The following is a 22,672-nucleotide window of genomic DNA, read 5'->3' on the forward strand; positions in this document are numbered from 1 at the left end:
TAATTACATCTGGGATGGCCCAATTTCCAAATAAGGACGTTCTGGAGTTAGGATTTCAACTGCGAGTTTTGGGGAGTACAGTTCAGCCATGACAGTGGGACTTCCTGACGTCCATTCTCCTTTGGAGCCCCCACAACCCTGATGACCTCACCCTCTTCCCTGGACAACTCACTGTGCTCCCTCCACCTTCTCATCCTGTTGGGTCTGCTGGGTGTACATGGGGTGGGGAGTGGCTCTCCAGACCCCTGAGTGCACCCTGTTGTTCCCAGGATGGTGTGCTGGTCCCCAGATTGTCCTGACCTCAGCCTTCACACACGCTCTTCCCCTTCCTGGGTTCAGCTAAGTCCTCTTTTGGGAAACATTCTGTGGTGATGATGATCATGAATATGATGAAGAAAACAAGTTAGGTAGCCTGAGCAGTTCTGTGTGGACCGGCTCATTAATTGTCGACACTGATAAAGACAGTGCCCTGGGTTTTACAGGAGTCAGGGGAATGCAGGGCCTCATGCCTGCTGGGACCACATGTGTCATCATTAGGCCCCCCAGGACCATGAGGGGCTTCCCTTTGATGGAGTCTCTGCTCACCCAGAGGCTTTCTCTGGGACCAAGGGGCACACTGATGCTGGGTACCATCTCTTAATACAAAGCAGACAAGCCTTATTAGGCCTCCTCAGCTGACTGCTTCCTTCACTCCATGGGACTTCACCCTGGCCTCACATCCAAGAGGACCGTCACCGACTTCCTCCTGTCCCACCCGTGTGATCCCACTTCTCTTCCATACTCTCTCTGCCCACCTGGGTGGTCCCTGGCCTTCTCCTTGGCCCTGCCTTCTGTCAACTCCTGCACTGCCTGGTGTCATGCCCTACTGGACTATCCTTAGACAGGTCTGACAGTTCCGATGAGAAACCATGTTCCCTAGCATTTTGCCATGCCAGGAAGAGGGGCTATTGCCACGCTGGACATACTGCCCCATCAGGGGCTGGAAGGCCAGGGGTGAGCTCTCTCAGGGGGACCTTGGGCACCATATCAAGATGCTTGGAGTGGAACGGGTGTCAGGCTTGGGGAGAGGAAGCAGTTGGCAGGTGCAGTCTGGCACCCAGGCTGAGTGGAGAGACGAAGATACACTTCTTTGTACCATAGGGTCTGTGGCATCGTCATCCCCTGGAACTACCCCCTGATGATGCTCTCCTGGAAGACGGCTGCCTGCCTGGCTGCTGGGAACACAGTGGTGATCAAGCCTGCCCAGGTGGGTCTGGGTGTGTTCCAGGTGGGGCCTATGGGCTGTAGAGGAGGAAACAGGGCCCTGTTGGGCCCTTTGACCACCTGGGACTGGTTCCTCCTCAAGGGAGGAAAGGAACTACTGATGAGGGCTGGTCTTCTGTGGGCCCGGCTCACAGCAGCAGAGGCAGCAGGCAGCAAGGGTCAATGTGGGCTGTAGGCAGAGTCTGTTCATTCGACCATGGGGTGGCTGAGTCAGGTTAGCCGTGTGTGTACCTGCAGCTGCTTGGTGAGCAGAGTTATTTTCCCACAGATACCAGCCCTCTGGATTTGGGGGAGCAGAAACCCTATTTGGTCCCTTGTCCAGGCCCCATGCTCTGAGACAGCTTTGGTCGCTTATTTGGCTTCAGAGACTGAAAGTCCTGGAGGGAGCAAAGGAGTGGTGGGATTTGTGCACCTGCACCCTCCCCCCACCACCAGCCCTTCACACAGAAGCTACACAGGTCAAGGTCACTCAGGCAGGCTGGAAGGGCCTGAGCAGGGTCCCCTGGGGATGAGGAACCCCTTGCATGAGCCTCAGCTTCTTCACCTGTATACTGAAAGTAAGAGCCTGTCCCCTGCCTGCCCCCAGGGGTGTTAGGAACTGAAGGCAAGATGCTCCATCATGTGGCTCTGGACAGCGTGCCCAGGTCTCCTGGCTACTTTGGGGAAACTTGGCTCCAAGAAAGTTATAATTTAAAACCCAACAATAGCGACAGCTAGCATTTACAGTATTCACCCTGAGGCAGCATTTTAGTCCATAACAAATTACATGAAAATTAAAAATTTGCACACATTTGCTTGTTTGAGCATGACAACAACCTTCTGAGATGACCCATAACCTCTCACATTACTGGGGGCTTGTTGTGCACAGATCCAGGCAATTGTCCCTGGAAGACCCGGTAACAGGCCTGTGCCCTCCCAGCGCCAGCACCCCACAGATTTGGAGGCTCAGCCTAAGGCCAGGTGGTAGGTGGGACACAACCCAAACTTTACAAGGAAAATTACCTGGGCCAGAAGAGGAACCACTGCTAGCAGGCCAGGGGAGAGGAATGGCCTCCAGCCACGACATGGTAATTAGAATCTCGCACCCACCAGGGAGTTCTGGGCACTGCCTGGCACTGAGGTGCTTCCAGGCAGTCCTGGGACACTGCACTCTTTGAGTGAAGAAGGTATGAATGTTCAGGAAGGGGCCAGGCCTGGCCACAAGGCTGGAGCCTGCCAGGAGAAGGCACTAGAAGACACAGGAGGTAGCAGGCCTTACTCCCCACTTTCCACTGAAGCTCTGGGGGAAGCTGGTTGGGTTGGCAGTACCCACTATGATGGGGCTTACCCTGGAGGGTCCTCCTGCCATGACTGCTCCTCCCTGCTTGCTACCTTGGCTGCTGGGAGAGGAAGGCCGAGCCCCACTTCCTGGTCCTTCCTGACCCAGTCTTCTTCCCTCCCTCCCCAGGTGACTCCACTCACAGCCTTGAAGTTTGCAGAGTTGACCTTGAAGGCTGGCATTCCCAAGGGCGTGGTCAATATCCTCCCTGGGTCTGGTAAGAGATGTGGACAGGGGCATCTGGAGGTGACAGGGCTCCAGGAAGTCAGAGATGCACTTGGTCAGAACAGGGCTTGCTGCATGATGTGCTCTAGTAGGGAAGAGTGATTGCTGGCCCAATGATCCAGTGGGGGTGGCCAGCCTGTTGGGGAGATGGCTGTCTCCCACCGTGGGAGGGACCCAGACCTGGAAGGGTTCTAGCTTTCAAATGTTTTCCATTTTTTGTGTGTTTATATACATGCTCTGGAATAAATTACATATCTTGGGAATTATTATATTTAAGAGACTTTATCTGTAGAACATTCTAGACTTAGAACATTTAGGGAGGTATTACATGAATTGCTTGTTTAGTTTCTTCTGTGGTTAGTGGTCTAGTTTATTGGAAATGTTGTCCCTTCTGGCACACACTTAAAATACATTGGCATAGAGTCGTATTAATAATTTCTTATAATTAATTCCTTTTTTGAGTCTCCCTTTGATTGTTATAATATCCCCTTATACTTTTCACTTTTTCTTTCTCTTTTAAAATTGATTATATTTGTGAAAAGTTCTTGTTCCTGTACTTCCCTCAAAAAACAAACAAAATAGCTCTTGAATTTCCTTACCCATCCCATTACTATTCTGTCATTTTTTTTCTGCTTTTATCATTTTTATTTTCTTCTCTGTCCTCCTGTGTGCTTTTTTTGGTAACTTTTTGAGTTGAAAGTTTAATTCATTTATTTTTTTTTGTCATTTAAAGGAAAGCATTTAAATAGAACTTTGGCAATACCTCATACTTTTTCATTAATATTTTCATTATTATAAATGTCCCTATTTATTTCCTTAATAGTTTTTGTCTTAAAGTTTGCTTCATCTGATACTCATAACTACTCTAGCTTTCATGTGGTTCTTGTCTGCATGATGTATTTTTTTCATCCCTTTACTTGCAACATATTTATATCTGATGTCTCCTTGGACAGCATATATGTGGATCTTGTTTTGATCCATTGTGACAGTTTGCCTTTCTGACTGGATTGTTTAATCCATTCACATGTACTGTGATTATTGACATAGTGGATTTGTGTCTGCCATTTTACTTTTTGCTTTCTGTGTTTCCTGTCTTTTGTTTCTATTTCTCTTTTATTGCTTTCTTTACATTAGTGAATATTTTCTAGTGTAACATTTTAATTCTTTTAATGATTTTTTTCACAATAGAAATTTTAGTTATTTTCCTAGTTGGTTTCTCTAGGATTTTATCAGAAAATACTTCAGATTTATGCTAATTTAATTCCAGGGAAATATACAAATACTATTCCTAATAGCTCTATTACGTCTGTGCTGTTATACCACATATTTTTGTGCACACATCACATTGATATACATTACAAACCCAATAGTATGCTGCTATAATTTTATATAATTTTATGTCTATGAGAGAAGTTAAAGAGAAAGGGGAGCAAATATATAATTATGTAGTTTGCTATATTAACCTTATTTACATTTCTGGTTCTTTTCATTTGTTCCTCTTGTTGAGTTACTCTGGTATCTCTTCCTTACTCCTTTTCAGTTTTGCTCCCACCTACCTCTTTTCTGCTATTATTGTCAAATATATTTCATTTATATTTGTTGTAAATCCAACAATACAATTATATACACATTGTTTTTATACAATTGCTTTTTAAATTGGTTAAGAAAAGAAAGAAAATATACATTTAAGCTGTTTTTTATAATTATATAATTACCTTTCCTGGTGGTCTCTGATGGATTACTGTCTGAGTCGCTTGCTTTCAGCTTGAAGAACTTCCTTCATTATTGCTCACAAGGTGGGTCTGCTAGCAACAAATTATCAAAGTTTTTGTTTATCTGGACATGCCTTTATTTTTTGCTTTTATTTTTTGAAAGATAACTTTGCTAAATATGAGATTCTTGGTTGACAGTTTTGTTCTTTCAGTGTTTGGAATGTATCATCCCACTACCTTCTGGCCTCTTGTTTCTGATGAACAATCAGTTGTTTCTGTTAATCTTATTGGGGTTCCTTTATAAATGATTAATCATTTTTCACTTGATACTCCCAAAATTTTCTTCTTTATTTGTTTTTCACTATTTTTACTAAGATGTGTTTGAGAGTGGATCTCCTTATGGCTATTCTACATTAAGCTTCATGGATTGAGCTATTTACTGAACTTCATGGATTTTTAGACTAATGTTTTTCCATCAAATTTGGGAAGTATTCAGCTGTTATTTATTTTAACATTTTTCTCTGCTCCTTTCTGTTTTTCTCTCTTTCTGTAACTCCCATTATGCATGTGTTGGTGTGTTTAATGGTAACCCATTCCTTTCTGAGGCTCTTTTCATTTAAAGAAATTACTTTTCTCATTTTTAGATTGCATAATGTCTATCTTTAAGTTCACTGATTCTTCTGCCAGTTCAAACCTACTGTTGAGCCACTCTACTGATACTTTTATTTCAGTTACTGTACTTTGTAATTCAAGAATTTCTATCTGGTTCTTAAAAATTTTATTATTGGGGGAGGGGCCAACATGGTGGAGAAGTAGGAGGAATCCATACTTCCCACGTCTCTCAAACAAAGAAGTGTAGAAGCTGAAGGACTTTGAAAACACCAGAGCCTGGGAGGAAAATAGACTGAAACTACAAGGAAGAAAATGGGAAAGCTGGAAAAAAGATAGATGGGCATGGAGGGGAGGGACCCCCTTCTGTGCAGAGACAAAGGGAAGAGAAAGAGTGGCTAGGGAAGTGCAGGACTGTATCTAGACAGGAGAAAGACCTCGGACTGAGACTGAGAAGGATTCGATCTCTAATTATGGGGCTTTCTTCCAACTGGAGCTGGCTCCCTGCTCTCGCATCTGGGGAGGAGGGGAGCCAGGCCTGGGTGCTGTGGTAGGTCAGAGGCTCAGTCCGCAGTTGGAAAAAGTGGTTCCCTCCCTAGAGGGTTGTGTGATAATACAGAACCTGCCTGCGTCCGCCACCCCTGGGCACAGTGGCTGGGCCAAGCATGCGGTCTACAGGAGGAAAAGGTGGCCATCTCCCTGGAATGCTGTGGGAAAAGACAAAGGCTGCCTGCGTCCGCCACCCTGGGCGGTTCCCGGTGAAGGCAGCAGCTCTCAGTCTGCAGTAGGAGAAGGTGGTCCTCCCTGAAATGCGGTGGCACAGACAAAGCCAGCCGGGACCACATATCAGACCACACTGAAAGGCACTTCCCCAGTGCCAGAGTGCATGGAGCGGGACTTTGCATGCTAGCCAAGTGCAGCGTCAGGGGAGTTGGTGGAGCAAGAAGGACCACCTCATGTGCACTCTTGTCACAGTGAAGACAACTCGAACTGACTCCATGGGGTCCAGCTCCATGGAGAAGAGACTGGGGCATCACCATTCCCCCCCCCCCCCACACCAACACCACCACCAAGGCTGGGCCTCAGGGATCACTCCCGGGGTCCTTAGTGGAGGTGGGTCCTGATTACACAAAACCACGCCCCTTTGCACTGGGTAACTGTGTATTCACTGGAGCTGCACGGATCCTACAAACAGCTACTCCCGACAAGCAATGCATTACCTGGATTAACTCTAGGTCCACTCTGCATATATAGATATATTCTCCTCCCCCACCATTTCTCTTCCTTATCTCTTCCCTCCCCTGGGCTGGTTACTCTGGTTATTGGTCTGTCTAAACAGACATATTTAATCCATTGTTTTGATACATGTTCTACACCTGCTTCTTTACACTCCCTTCTCCCTCTCTGGAATAATCAAGCCATAAGTTTCTCTGTCTGGGTAACTTTATCCTCGTTTTGTTTTCCTTGCCTCATTCTTTATTTTCCCTTCTCTCTGGATTAAGCCTTTTAGTCTCTCTGCCTAATCAATGTTTATTCCTCCCCCCGCCCCAACCCGCTCCTGTTGTTTCTCCCTTTGTATGTGCTCTTCCATCAGCACCACCTCCATCCTCTCCTTTACTTGTAGTTGGTGTTTTGGGTTCTTTTTCTTTTTTGTCTTTAGTTTTTTGTTTTTGTTTATTTGTTTGTTTGTGTTATTTGTTTGTGTGTTAGCATGTTTTTGTCTCCTGTTTGTCCATCTGTTTTCCTTTACAGGGCTACTCCAAGGAACAAATCAAAGCACACCTGGTGGAGGGTCCATATTATCACTATGAATAGGGTACTAAAACAACCAAAGTCACAACAACAGAGAGCAAGTAACAATCCCCGAAAAAACTCCTGAAGGGCCAGGCCCTGGACAGTGTATAACCTTCATTTAATATAGCAGTGCTCTCAGGTGTAGGGCACACAAACTTTTAAAATACATCAGGGGCAGAAAACTAGCCAAAATGACGACATGGAAGAATGCTCCTCAAAAGAAACTCCAGGAAGTAGTGACAGCTAACGAGTTGATCAAAGCCGATTTAAGCAATATAATGGAACAAGAATTTAGAATAATAGTCATAAACTTAATCACTGGACTTGATAGGACAGCAGAGAATCTATTGCTACAGAGATTAAGGGACTAAAAAATAGCTATGATGATTTAAAAAATGCTATAAATGAGGTGCAAAATAAAATGGAGACAGCCATAGTGCAGATTGAAGAGGCAGAGGGGAGAATAGGTGAATTAGAAGATAAAATTATGGAAAAAGATGAAGCTGAGAAAAACAGATAAAAAACCCAGGAGTACGAGGGGAGAATTAGAGAACTAAGTGATGCAATCACATGGAACAATATCCATATCATAGGAATTCCAGAAGAAGAATAAGAGAGAGAAAGGGGCTGAAGGTGTACTTGAACATATCATAGCTGAGAACTTCCCTGATCTGGGGAAGGAAACAGGCATTGAAATCCAAGAGGCACAGAGAACTCCCTTCAGACATAACTTGAATTGGTCTTCTGCATGACATATCATAGTGAAACTGGAAAAACACAAGGATAAAGAGAGAATTCTGAAAGCAGCCAGGGATAAATGGGCCCTAACAAGTAAAGGTAGACATATAAGGGTAGTAGCAGACTTATCTAATGAAACTTGGCAGGCCAGAAAGGAATGACAGGAAATCTTCAATGTGATGAATAGGAAAAATATGCAGCCAAGAATCCTTTATCCAGCAAGTCTGTCATTCAGAATAGAAGGAGGGATAAAGGTTTTTCCCAAACAAACAAAAACTGAAGGAATTCATCACCACTAAAGCAGCCCTATAAGAGATCCTAAGGGGGATTCTGTAAGTGAAATGTCGCAAGGACCACAAAGTACCAGAGACACCACTACAAGCATGAAGCCTACCAACATCACAGTGACTCTAAACCCATATCTTTCTATAATAACACTGAATGTAAATGGACTAAATGCTCCAACCAAAAGACATAGGGTATCAGATGGATAAAAAAAAAAAACCCACAAGACCTATCTATTTGCTGTCTACAAGAGACTCATTTTAGACCTGAGGACACCTTGAGATTGAAAGTGAGGGGATGGAGAACTATATTACACTACTGGAAGTCAAAAGAAAGCTGGAGTGGCCATACTTATATCAGACAAAGTAGACTTCAAATTAAAGGTTGTAACAAGAGATGAAGAAGGGCATTATATAATAATTACAGGGTCTATCCATCAGGAAGAGCTAACAATTATAAATGTCTATATACCGAATTCGGTAGCACCCAAATATATAAAACAATTAATCACAAACATAAGCAACCTTATTGATAAGAATGTGGTAATTGAAGGAGACTTTAATACTCCACTTACAACAATGGATAGAACATCTAGACAGAGAATCAATAAAGAAACAAGGACCTTGAATGATATATTGGATCATATGGACTTGACATATATTTAGAACTCTGCATCCCAAAGCAGCAGAATATACTTTCTTCTCGATTGCACATGGAACATTCTCCAAGATAGATGGCATACTGGGTCACAAAACAGCCCTTACCAAGTACAAAAGAATTGAGATCATACCATGCACACTTTCAGACCACAATGCTATGAAACTTGAAAACGACCACAGGAAAGAGTCTGGAAAACCTCCAAAGCATGGAGGTTAAAGAACACCCTACTAAAGAAAGAATGGGTCAACCAGGAAATTAGAGAAGAAATTAAAAACTATATGGAAACAAATGAAAATGAAAAGACAACAATCCAAACACTTTGGGATGCAGTGAAGGCAATCCTGAGAGGAAAATACATTGTAATCCAGGCCTATCTCAACAAACAAGAAAAATCCCAAAATCTAACAGCACACCTAAAGGAACTAGAAGCAGAACAGCAAAGACACCCCAAACCCAGCAGACAAAGAGAGATAATAAAGATCAGAGCAGAAATAAACAAGAATCTAAAAAACAGTAGAGCAGATCAATGAAACCAAGAGTTAGTTTTTGAAAAAATAAACAAAATTGATAAACCTGTGCCAGGCCTCTCGAAAAGAAAAGGAAGACGACCCATATAGATAAAGTCATGAAGGAAAATGGAATTGTTACAAACAATCCCTCAGAAATACAAGCAATTGTCAGGGAATACTATGAAAATTATATGCCAACAAACTGGACAACCTGGAAGAAATGGACAAATTCCTAAGCACCCACACACTTCCAAAACTCAAACAGGAAGAAATAGAATATTTGAACAGAGCCATAACCAGCGAAGAAATTGAATCAGTTGTCACAAATCTCCCAATAAATAAGAGTCTAAGACCAGATGGCTTCTCTGGGGGATTCTGCCAGACATTTAAAGCAGAAATAATACCTATCCTTCTCAAGCTGTTCCCAAAAATAGAAAGGGAAAGAAAACTTCCAGACTCATTCTATGAAGCCAGCATTACTTTGATTCCCAAACCAGGCAAACACCCAGCAAAAAAAGAGAACTACAGGTCAATATCCCTGATGAATATGGATGCAAAAATTCTCAACAAAATACTAGCAAATCGAATTCAACAGTGTAAAAAAAGAAATTCATCATGATCAAGTGGGATTCATTCCTGGGCTGCAGGGCTGGTTCACTATTTGCAAATCAATCAATGTGATACATCACATTAATAAAAGAAAAGATAACAACCTGTCAATCCTGTCAATCGATGCAGAAAAAACCTTTGACAAAACTCAGCATCCTTTCTTAATAAAGACCCTCGAGAAAGTCGGGTTAGAAGGAACATACTTAAACATCATAAAAGCCATTTATGAAAAGCCCACAGCTAATATCATCCTCAATGGGGAAAAAACTGAGAGCTTTTTCCCTGAGATCAGGAACACGACAGGGATGTCCACTCTCACTGCTGTTGTTTAACATAGTGTTGGAAGTTCTAGCATCAGCAATCAGACAACAAAAGGAAATCAAAGGCATCAAAATTGTCATGGATGAACTCAAGCTTTCACTTTTTGCAGATGACATGATATTATACATGGAAAACCCGATAGACTCCACCAAGACTCTGCTAGAACTGATACATGAATTCAGCAAAGTTGCAGGACACAAAATTAATGTACAGAAATCAGTTGCATTCTCATACACTAACAGTGAAGCAACAGAAAGAGAATAAAAGAAACTTATCCCATTCACAACTGCACCAAGAATCACAAATACCTAGGAATAAACCTAACCAAAGACGTAAAAGATCTGTATGCTGAAAACTATAGAAAGCTTATGAAGGAAATTGAAGAAGATACAAAGAAATGGAAAAACATTCTGCGCTCATGGATTGGAAGAATACATTGTTAAAATGTCAATGCTACCCAAAGCAATCTACACATTCAATGCAATCCCAATCAAAACTGCACCAGCATTCTTCTCAAACCTAGAACAAGCCATCCTAAAAATTTTATAGAACCACAAAAGGCCCCGAAGATCCAAAGTAATATTGAAGAAGAGGACCAAAGTGGGAAGCATCACAATCCCAGACTTTAGCCTCTACTACAAAGCCGTAATCATCAAGACAGCATGGTATTGGCACAAAAACAGACACATAGACCAATGGAACAGAAGACAGACTCCAGAATTGGACCCACAAAAGTATGGCCAACTAATCTTTGACAAAGCAGGAAAGAATATGCAAGGGTAAAAAGACAGTCTCTTTAACAAGTGGTGCTGGGAGAACTGGACAGCCACATGCAGAAGAATGAAACTAGACTACTGTCTTACACCATTCACAAAAATAAACTCAAAATGGATGAAGGAGCTGAATGTGAGACAGGAAACCATCAAAACCCTAGAGGAGAAAGCAGGAAAAAACCTCTCTGACCTCAGCTGCGGCAATTTCTTACTCGACACATCTCCAAAGGCAAGGGAATTAAAAGCAAAAGTGAACTATTGGGACCTCATGAAGATAAAACGCTTCTGCACTGCAAAGGAAACAATCAACAAGACTAAAAGCCAACCGAGGAATGGGAAAAGATATTTGCAAATGACATATCGAACAAAGGGCTAGTATCCAAAATCTATAAAGAACTCACCAAACTCCACACCTGAAAAACAAATAATCCAGTGAAGAAATGGGCAGAGGACATGAATAGACACTTCTCTAAAGAAGACATCCAGATGACCAACAGACACATGAAAAGATGCTCAATGTCACTCCTCATCAGGGAAATACAAATCAAAACCACACTGAGATACCACATCCCCCCAATCAGAGTGGCTAAAATGAACAAATCAGGAGACTATAGATGCTGGAGAGGATGTGGAGAAATGGGAACCCTCTTGTACTATTGGTGGGAATGCAAACTGGTGCAGCCACTCTAGAAAACAGTGTGGAGGTTCCTCAAAAAATTAAAAATAGATCTACCCTATGACCCAGCAATAGCACTGCTAGGAATTTATCCAAGGGATACAGGAGTGCTGATGCATAGGGGCACTTGTACCCCAATGTTTACAGCAGCACTTTCAACAATAGTCAAATTATGGAAAGAGCCTAAATGTCCACCAACTGACGAATGGATAAAGAAAGTGTGGTTTATATATACAATGGGATACTACTTGGCAATGAGAAAGAATGAAATATGGCCTTTTGTAGCAATGTGGATGGAACTGGAGACTGTTATGCTAAGTGAAGTAAGTCATACAGAGAAAGACAGATACCATATGTTTTCACTCTTATGTGGATCCTAAGAAACTTCACAGAAGACCATGGGGGAGGGAAGTGGGAACAAAATTTACAGAGAGGGAAGGTGGCAAACCATAAGAGACTCTTACTGAGAACAAACTGAAGATCGATGGGGGGTGGGGGAGAGGGAAAATGGATGATGGACATTGAGGAGGGCACCTGTTGGGATGAGCACTGGGTGTTGTATGGAAACCGATTTGACAATAAATTACATATAAAAAATTTTTGTTATTGATATTGTCTGCTTGATGAAGACAAGTGTGGTCTTTATGCATGGTTTCCTTTAGTTCTTTGAACATATATATAATGGCTGCTTTGACATCTTTGTTGAGTATGACATCTGGGCCCTCTCAGCTTCTATTGCCCGCTTATTTTTCTCTATCCTGTGATAGGTGATGCTTTCCTATTTCTTTGCATGCATCATAGCTGTGTTAAAAGCTGGCACAATTTAGGTAATATCCTCTTCTTCCCTTTGCAAAGTTTGTTTTCATTATTTGCTTGTTTATGTCTTTAATGACTTGGCCAGGCTATGATAGCAGTTTTAGCAGGGCTCTCTATGACTCTCTTTTCCCCTGTTCTCTGTGTTGCTATCTGCCCTTTTGGTGTCATATTCAGCAGTTCAGCTCCACTAACTAGTCTGGTTGCTCTATTGTTTTCAACAATGACCTGGGACATCAATTGCTCCATGATAGGATCCAATTAAATTTGGACCCCTTTGCAGGGGTAGTTTTTGAGGCCAGACTTTGAGGTTTGTTTCTACCCAGAGGGCTCTCCCCTGGTTCTCTCTGGTAAACTAACTGACCTATGACTTACCTTAATGCTGTCATAGAGCTATCAGCCTTCTCTTAAGGGCTCATCCCCAAAATCTCCGTTGTTTTTGAGAATGCCCTTAAAATTCAACCTCACCACACAGTTTCAAATAAATTCAGTATTTTTTAGAAGCTCTCGGTTCTTTTAGAAATCTTCTCCCCCTGCCCCAAATCTCTGAACCTCTGGCACAAGTGATGGGTCCTATGAGGGAGCTGGAATTAGGCAGATGAGGCCTGGATGCCTCAGTTGTTTATGCATCCAACTTCAGTTCAGGTCATGATCTCACGGTCTGTGGGTTCAAGCCCCGTGTAGGACTCTGTGCTGACAGCTCAGAGCTTGGATCCTGGAACCTGCTTCATGTTCTGTGTCTCCCTCTCTCTCTGCCTGCCCCTCCCCTGCTCATGCTCTGTTTCTCTCTCTGTCTCGCAAAAATAAATTTTAAAAAATGTAAAAAAAAAAATTAAAGAGTTGGAGGTAAAAAATGGTGAGATGTCATATCCCTGGAGTGGGAAATGGAGGAGAGGAACCCTGCCTTCGTGGCCACCTGTCTGGGGTAGAGTTTCCATCACCTGGAGGGAGAGAATGGTTCATGGCTTGGTTACCACAGACTCTCACTGTTCTTACTGAGATTTAGTAGATTTATTTGAATAAATGTTTCTTCATTTGCTTAAATGGAAGTTTAGGAAATTTTTCAGAGATTGTATATGTTTTTTTTTTTGTAAATCATTTTCACCAGTTATTGTTATTTCCCTGGGAATTGTCATACTAGTCTTCAGCAGTGACTCCAACCTCATGCTTTTTGAATTTATTGTGTTCATATTTTTATTATTCTTAAATAACATACAACTGTAGCTTTGATATCTTCTTTGACTCAGTAATACTTTAAAAAATCCAATTGTTTTTTCTTTCTAAAATTCTGTTTCTATGTTTCTAGTTTTATTATGTCATGATCAGAGAATATGGCCTTTGCCTGTTTGTTAGTGCTGCCATAACAAAATACCACAAACTAGGTGGCTTAAGCAACAGAATCATACGGATCAAGTAGACTAGAAATCAGAGAGGAAGGTGTCACTAAGGCGATGCTCCCTCTAATGGCTCTAGAGATGATCCTTCTTTGCCTTTTCCTAGCTTTAGAAGCATCACTGATTTCTGCTCTGATCGCGACATGGTACTTTGTCTCTATGTGTGTCTGTATTCAAGTCTCCCTCCCACTTTTTTTTAAGATTTATTTATTTATTTGGAGATAAGAGAGAGAGAGAGAGAGAGAGAGAGAGAGAGAGAGAGAGAGAGCCAGCAGGGGAGGAACAGAGACAAAGGGAGAGAGAATCCCAAGCAGGCTCCACACAGTCAGCGCAGAGGCCGATGTGGGGCTCACACCCACAAATCATGAGATCACGCCCTGAATAGTAACCAAAAGTCAGATGCTCAACTGGCTGAGCCACCCAGGCACCTCTCAAATTGTGTCAGAGGATACCACTGACCTAATAAATCCATTACTGGGTTAAGGCCAACCCTAATGATGTTATTTTAACTAATTACATCTGTAACAACACTATTCCCAAATAAAGTCACATTCTGAGGATATCAACATATGAATGGGGGAAGACACAACCCAACCCACAATAGCCTGTAAACATTCTGCTTTCTAAAATGGAGAATTTCTGGGGCACCTGGCTGCCTCAGTCAGTGGAGTGAGCGACTCTTGGTCTCAGGGTTGTGAGTTCAAGCCTCACATTTGGTGTAGATATTACTTAAAAACAAAATCTTTAAAATAGAAATTTTCTTTTTTTTGATGTCGTTTTTAAATTTTTTTTCAACGTTTTTTTTTGGGCGGGGGGACAGAGAGAGACAGAGCATGAACGGGGGAGGGGCAGAGAGAGAGGGAGACACAGAATCGGAAACAGGCTCCAGGCTCCAAGCCATCAGCCCAGAGCCTGACGCGGGGCTCGAACTCACGGACTGCAAGATCGTGACCTGGCTGAAGTCGGACGCTTAATCGAGCGCCACCCAGGCGCCCCTTGATGTCCTTTTTTAAAACGTTTATTTATTTTTGAGAGAAAGAGCTCAAGCAGGGGAGGGGCAGAGAGAGAGAGAGACACAGACACAGACACAGAATCTGAGGCAGTCTCCAGACTCTGAGCTGTCAGCACAGAGCCCAATGCAGGGCTCGAACCAACAAGTTGTGAGATCATGACCTAAGCCAAAGTCAGACATTTAATCGACTGAACCACCCAGGTGACCCTAAAATGGAGAATTTCTTTGTGATCTGATATATGACACATTCTTGTGAATATTTCTTGAACAGCCTGAAACAGTGATGATGATGATGATGATATACACTTTATTTTTCAGAGCAGTTTAAGGTTTACAGAAAAATGGAGTAAAAAGTACAGAGAGTTCCCATATACCTCATATCCCCACGTGTGTACAGCCTCCCTCACTATCGACATCGCACAACAGAGTGGTACATTTGTTACAATTGACAAACTTACACTGACACATCATTATCACCCAAAGTCCATAGTTCTCATCAGGATTCATGCTTGGTGTTGTACATTCTATGACTAACGTGTTATGACATGCCTCCACCATTGTGGTATCATATGGAATAGTGTCACTGCCCTAGGACTTCCCTGTGCTTCACCTACTTTGCCTCCCTTCCTCCAACCCCTGGCAATCTTTCACTGTCTCCATAGCTATGCTTTTTCCAGTACATCATATAGTCAGACTCATATAGTATACAGTCTTTTCAGAGTGGCTTCTTTCACTTAGTAATATGTATTTAAGTTTCTTCCACATCTTCTCATGGCTTGATAGCTAATTTCTTTTTGGTGCTGAATAATATTCCATTGTCTGGATGTGCCACAGATTATTTATCTATTCACCTACTGAAGGACATCTCAGTATCTTCCATGTTTTGGTAGCTATGAATAAAGCTGCCATAAACATCTATGTGTAGTGTTTTCTGTAGACATAAGCCTTCAACTCACTTGGTAAATACCAAGGACTGTGATTGGTGGATCATATGCTAAGGTTATGTTTACTTTTTTTTTTTAATGAAATTTATTGTCAAATTGGTTTCCATACAACACCCAGTGCTCAACCCAAAAGGTGCCCTCCTCAATACCCATCACCCACCCTCCCCTCCCTCCCACCCCCCATCAACCCTCAGTTTGTTCTCAGTTTTTAACAGTCTCTTATGCTTTGGCTCTCTCCCATTCTAACCTTTTTTTTTTTTTCTTCCCCTCCCCCATGGGTTTCTGTTAAGTTTCTCAGGATCCACATAAGAGTGAAACCGTATGGTATCTGTCTTTCTCTGTATGGCTTATTTCACTTAGCATCACACTCTCCAGTTCCATCCATGTTGCTACAAAAGGCCATATTTCATTTTTTCTCATTGCCACATAGTATTCCATTGTGTATATAAGCCACAATTTCTTTATCCATTCATCAGTTGATGGACATTTAGGCTCTTTCCATAATTTGGCTATTGTTGAGAGTGCTGCTATGAACATTGGGGTACAAGTGCCCCTATGCATCAGTACTCCTGTATCCCTTGGATAAATTCCTAGCAGTGCTATTGCTGGGTCATAGGGTAGGTCTATTTTTAATTTTCTGAGGAACCTCCACACTGCTTTCCAGAGCGGCTGCACCAATTTGCAATCCCACCAACAGTGCAAGAGGGTTCCCATTTCTCCACATCCTCGCCAGCATCTATAGTCTCCTGATTTGTTCATTTTGGCCACTCTGACTGGCGTGAGGTGATACCTGAGTGTGGTTTTGATTTCTATTTCCCTGATGAGGAGCGACGTTGAACATCTTTTCATGTGCCTGTTGGCCATCCGGATGTCTTCTTTAGAGAAGTGTCTATTCATGTTTTCTGCCCATTTCTTCACTGGGTTATTTGTTTTTCGGGTGTGGAGTTTGGTGAGCTCTTTATAGATTTTGGATACTAGCCCTTTGTCCAATATGTCATTTGCAAATATCTTTTCCCATTCCTCGGTTGGCTTTTAGTTTTGTTGGTTGTTTCCTTTGCAGTGCAGAAGCCTTTTCTCTTCATAAGGTCCCAGTAATTCACTTTTGCTTTTAATTCCCTTGCCTTTGGGGATGTGTCGAGTAAGAGATTGCTACGGCTGAGGTCAGAGAGGTCTTTTCCTGCTTTCTCCTCTAAGGTTTTGATGGTTTCCTGTCTCACATTCAGGTCCTTTATCCATTTTGAGTTTATTTTTGTGAATGGTGTGAGAAAGTGGTCTAGTTTCAACCTTCTGCATGTTGCTGTCCAGTTCTCCCAGCACCATTTGTTAAAGAGACTGTCTTTTCTCCATTGGATGTTCTTTCCTGCTTTGTCAAAGATGAGTTGGCCATACGTTTGTGGGTCTAGTTCTGGGGTTTCTATTCTATTCCATTGGTCTATGTGTCTGTTTTGGTGCCAATACCATGCTGTCTTGATGATGACAGCTTTGCAGTAGAGGCTAAAGTCTGGGATTGTGATGCCTCCTGCTTTGGTCTTCTTCTTCAAAATTACTTTGGCTATTCGCAGCCTTTTGTGGTTCCATATGAATTTTAGGATTGCTTGTTCTAGTTTCGAGAAGAATGCTGGTGCAATTTGGATTGGGATTGCATTGAATGTGTAGATAGCTTTGGGTAGTGTTGACATTTTGACAATATTTATTCTTCCAATCCATGAGCAGGGAATGTCTTTCCATTTCTTTAAATCGTCTTCAATTACCTTCATAAGCTTTCTATAGTTTTCAGCATACAGATCCTTTACATCTTTGGTTAGATTTATTCCTAGGTATTTTATGCTTCTTGGTGCAATTGTGAATGGGATCAGTTTCTTTATTTGTCTTTCTGTTGCTTCATTGTTAGTGTATAAGAATGCAACTGATTTCTGTACATTGATTTTGTATCCTGCAACTTTGCTGAATTCCTGTATCAGTCTATCGGATTTTCCATGTATAATATCATGTCATCTGCAAAAAGCGAAAGCTTGACTTCATCTTTGCCAATTTTGATGCCTTTGATTTCCTTTTGTTGTCTGATTGCTGATGCTAGAACTTCCAGCACTATGTTAAACAACAGCGGTGAGAGTGGACATCCCTGTCGTGTTCCTGATCTCAGGGAAAAAGCTCTCACTTTTTCCCCGTTGAGGATGATGTTAGCTGTGGGCTTTTCATAAATGGCTTTTATGATCTTTAAGTATGTTCCTTCTATCCCGACTTTCTCAAGAGTTTTTATTAAGAAAGGGTGCTGGATTTTGTCAAAGGCCTTTTCTGCATCGATTGACAGGATCATATGGTTCTTCTCTTTTATTTTGTTAATGTGATGTATCACGTTGATTGATTTGCGAATGTTGAACCAGCCCTGCATCCCAGGAATGAATCCCACTTGGTCATGGTGAATAATTCTTTTTATATGCCGTTGAATTCAATTTGCTAGTATCTTATTGAGAATTTTTGCATCCATATTCATCAGGGATATTGGCCTATAGTTCTCTTTTTTTACTGGGTCTCTGTCTGGTTTAGGAATCAAAGTAATACTGGCTTCATAGATGAGTCTGGAAGTTTTCCTTCCCTTTCTATTTCTTGGAAAAGCTTGAGAAGGATAGGTATTATCTCTCCTTTAAACGTCTGGTAGAACTCCCCTGGGAAGCCATCTGGTCCTGGACTCTTATTTGTTGGGAGATTTTTGATAACCGATTCCATTTCTTCGCTGGTTATGGGTCTGTTCAAGCTTTCTATTTCCTCCTGATTGAGTTTTGGAAGCGTGTGGGTGTTTAGGAATTTGTCCATTTCTTCCAGGTTGTCCAATTTGTTGGCATATAATTTTTCATAGTATTCCCTGATAATTGTTTGTATCTCTGAGGGATTGGTTGTAACAATTCCATTTTCATTCATGATTTTATCTATTTGGGTCATCTCTCTTTTCTTTTTGAGAAGCCTGGCTAGAGGTTTGTCAATTTTGTTTATTTTTTCAAAAAACCAACTCTTGGTTTCGTTGATCTGCTCTACAGTTTTTTTAGATTCTATATTGTTTATTTCTGCTCTGATCTTTATTATTTCTCTTCTTCTGCTGGGTTTAGGCTGCCTTTGCTGTTCTGCTTCTATTTCCTTTAGGTGTGCTGTTAGATTTTGTATTTGGGATTTTTCTTGTTTCTTGAGATAGGCCTGGATTGCAATGTATTTTCCTCTCAGGACTGCCTTCGCTGCGTCCCAAAGCGTTTGGATTGTTGTATTTTCATTTTCGTTTGTTTCCATATATTTTTTAATTTCTTCTCTAATTGCCTGGTTGACCCACTCATTCGTTAGTAGGGTGTTCTTTAACCTCCATGCTTTTGGAGGTTTTCCAGACTTTTTTCTGTGGTTGATTTCAAGCTTCATAGCATTGTGGTCTGAAAGTATGCATGGTATAATTTCAATTCTTGTAAACTTATGAAGGGCTGTTTTGTGACCCAGTATAGGATCTATCTTGGAGAATGTTCCATGTGCACTCGAGAAGAAAGTATATTCTGTTGCTTTGGGATGCAGAGTTCTAAATATATCTGTCAAGCCCATCTGATCCAATGTATCATTCAGGGCCCTTGTTTTTTTCCTGACCGTGTGTCTAGATGATCTATCCATTTCTGTAAGTGGGGTGTTAAAGTCCCCTGCAATTACCACATTCGTATCAATAAGGTTGCTTATGTTTATGAGTAATTGTTTTATATATTTGGGGGCTCTGGTATTCGGCGCATAGACATTTATAATTGTTAGCTCTTCCTGATGGATAGACCCTGTAATTATTATATAATGCCCTTCTTCATCTCTTGTTACAGCCTTTAATTTAAAGTCTAGTTTGTCTGATATAAGTATGGCTACTCCAGCTTTCTTTTGGCTTCCAGTAGCATGATAAATAGTTCTCCATCCCCTCACTCTCAATCTAAAGGTGTCCTCAGATCTAATATGAGTCTCTTGTAGACAGCAAATAGATGGGTCTTGTTTTTTTATCCATTCTGATACCCTATGTCTTTTGGTTGGCGCATTTAATCCATTTACATTCAGTGTTATTATAGAAAGATATGGGTTTAGAGTCATTGTGATGTCTGTATGTTTTTTGCTTGTAGTGATGTCTCTGGTACTTTGTCTCACAGGGTCCCCCTTAGGATCTCTTGTAGGGCTGGTTTAGTGGTGACAAATTCCTTCAGTTTTTGTTTGTTTGGGAAGACCTTTATCTCTCCTTCTATTCTAAATGACAGACTGGCTGGATAAAGGATTCTCGGCTGCATATTTTTTCTGTTTAGCACACTGAAGATCTGGTGCCAATTCTTTCTGGCCTGCCAAGTTTCAAAAGAGAGATCAGTCACGAGTCTTATAGGTCTCCCTTTATACGTGAGGGCACGTTTATCCCTTGCTGCTTTCAGAATTTTCTCTTTATCCTTGTATTTTGCCAGTTTCACTATGATATGTCGTGCAGAAGATCGATTCAAGTTACATCTGAAGGGAGTTCTCTGTGCCTCTTGGATTTCAATGCCTTTTTCCTTCCCCAGTTCAGGGAAGTTCTCAGCTATAATTTCTTCAAGTACCCTTCAGCACCTTTCCCTCTCTCTTCCTCCTCTGGGATACCAATTATGCGTATATTATTTCTTTTTAGTGTATCACTTAGTTCTCTAATTTTCCCCTCATACTCCTGGATTTTTTTTATCTCTCTTTCTCTCAGCTTCCTCTTTTCCATAACTTTATCTTCTAGTTCACCTATTCTCTCCTCTGCCTCTTCAATCCAAGCTGTCGTTGTTTCCATTTTGTTTTGCATTTCGTTTAAAGTGCTTTTCAGCTCCTCGTGACTGTTCCTTAGTCCCTTGATCTCTGTAGCAAGAGATTCTCTGCTGTCCTCTATACTGTTTTCAAGCCCAGTGATTAATTTTATGACTATTTTTCTAAATTCACTTTCTGTTATATTATTTAAATCCTTTTTGATCAGCTCATTAGCTGTTGTTATTTCCTGGAGATTCTTCTGAGGGGAATTCTTCCGCTTGGTCATTTTGGATAGTCCCTGGAGTGCTGAGGACCTGCAGGGCACTTCCCCTGTGCTGTGGTGTATAACTGGAGTTGGTGGGTGGGGCCGCAGTCCGACCTGATGTCTGCCCCCAGCCCACCGCTGGGGCCACAGTCAGACTGGTGTGTGCCTTCTCTTCCCCTCTCCTAGGGGCGGGATTCACTGTGGGGAGGCGTGGCCCATCTGGGCTACTTGCACACTGCCAGGCTTGTGATGCTGGGGATCTGGCGTATTAGCTGGGGTGGGTAGGCAAGGTGCACGGGGGCAGGAGGGGCAGGCTTAGCTCGCTTCTCCTTAGGTGATCCACTTCAGGAGGGGCCCTGTGGCAGCGGGAGGGAGTCAGATCCGCTGCCGGAGGTTTGGCTCCGCAGAAGCACAGAGTTGGGTGTTTGCGCAGAGCGAGCAAGTTCCCTGGCAGGAACTGGTTCTCTTTGGGATTTTGGCTGGGGGATGGGCGGGGGAGATGGCGCTGGCCAGCGCCTTTGTTCCCCACCAAACTGAGTTCTGTCGTCCCGGGGCTCAGCAGCTCTCCCTCCCTTTGTCCTCCAGCCTTCCCGCTTTCAGAGCAGAGCTGTTAACCAATGACCTCCCAGACGTTAAGTCGCACTTGCTGTGGGAACACAGTCCGTCAGGCCCCTCTGCTTTTACCAGCCAGAGTCAGGGGCTCTGCTTTGCCGGCAAGCCGCCCCTCTGCCCCGGCTCCCTCCCGCCAGTCCGTGGAGCGCGCACCGCCTCGCCGTCCTTCCTACCCTCTTCCGTCGTGGGCCTCTCGTCTGCGCTTGGCTCCGGTGACTCCGTTCTGCTAATCCTCTGGCGGTTTTCTGGGTTATTTAGGCAGGTGTAGGTGGAATCTAAGTGATCAGCAGGACGCGCGGTGAGCCCAGCGTCCTCCTACGCCGCCATCTTCCCTCTCTCCTCGCCAAAATAATTTCATTGAAACGAGGATTATTTTCAGTTCCCCATATAGGGCGATCTGGAGAGGAGAGCTTGATCCAGCGAGACCAGATAGAATGTTCTAACAAAACCTCCAGAGTAATTAACAGGCGTTATCTACCCAAGGAATGGAACAAATAGGAAGTTCAGGTTCTAAGGAGCTGCCTTGTTTGTGCCAGTGGCCCCACGCTAGCTCTTTATTAATTGCACCACCTGGGATGCTGATAGTGAACTGAGCTTTGGAACATTTCAGGCCTGGCATGGAATGCAGTTTTTACACAAGTGTCTTGTGGTTCAGAAATCCGATTTCACAGCTTATCTTCCATTAGATGAAAGTGTTTACGGTGTGTCTGGAGCTGGAGTAAGTTCCTGCGGGTGCCCAAGAGCACGGGCCTCCTCTCTCCTCTCATTAATTTGCTGATGCCTAACTGCACTGATGCAGCGGTGAGATACCGGGGAGAGAGCAGGTTATGTTTACTTTTGTAAGAAATGACCAAACTGCCTCACAAAGCAATTGACCCACTTTGCATTCCTACCAGTAATGAATGAGAGTTCCTCTTTCTCCACATCCTCTCTAGCATTTGGTGCTGTCAGTGTATTGGATTTTGGCCATTCTAATAATTGTGTAGTTGTGTCTCGTTGTGGTTTTTTTTTAATTTTTTTTCAACGTTTTTATTTATTTTTGGGACAGAGAGAGACAGAGCATGAATGGGGGAGGGGCAGAGAGAGAGGGAGACACAGAATGGGAAACAGGCTCCAGGCTCCGAGCCATCAGCCCAGAGCCTGACACGGAGCTTGAACTCACGGACCGCGAGATCGTGACCTGGCTGAAGTCGGACGCTTAACCAACTGCGCCACCCAGGCGCCCCTCATTGTTGTTTTAATTTGCAATCCCTAATGACATATATTGAGCATCTCTACATATACTTATCTGCCATAAGTATATCTTCTTGATGTGGTGTGTGTACAGACACTGCCTGTGCAATTTTTTCATTGGGTGGTTTACTTTCTTAGTGTTGATTCTTTTTTTG

General features: G+C 42.7%; 1 protein-coding gene across 1 annotated transcript in view; it reads left to right on the forward strand.

Moving 5' to 3' along the window:
• Positions 1–22,672, forward strand: part of ALDH1L1 (aldehyde dehydrogenase 1 family member L1) — a 146,789-nt gene that overhangs the window by 109,310 nt on the left and 14,807 nt on the right. The window contains 2 exon segments of the mRNA XM_043588315.1: positions 1,141–1,246; positions 2,711–2,798. Coding sequence (XP_043444250.1) covers positions 1,141–1,246; positions 2,711–2,798 — 194 coding nt within the window.

This window comes from Prionailurus bengalensis, chromosome A2, assembly GCF_016509475.1.
Source record: "Prionailurus bengalensis isolate Pbe53 chromosome A2, Fcat_Pben_1.1_paternal_pri, whole genome shotgun sequence".
Lineage (NCBI taxonomy): Eukaryota > Metazoa > Chordata > Mammalia > Carnivora > Felidae > Prionailurus > Prionailurus bengalensis.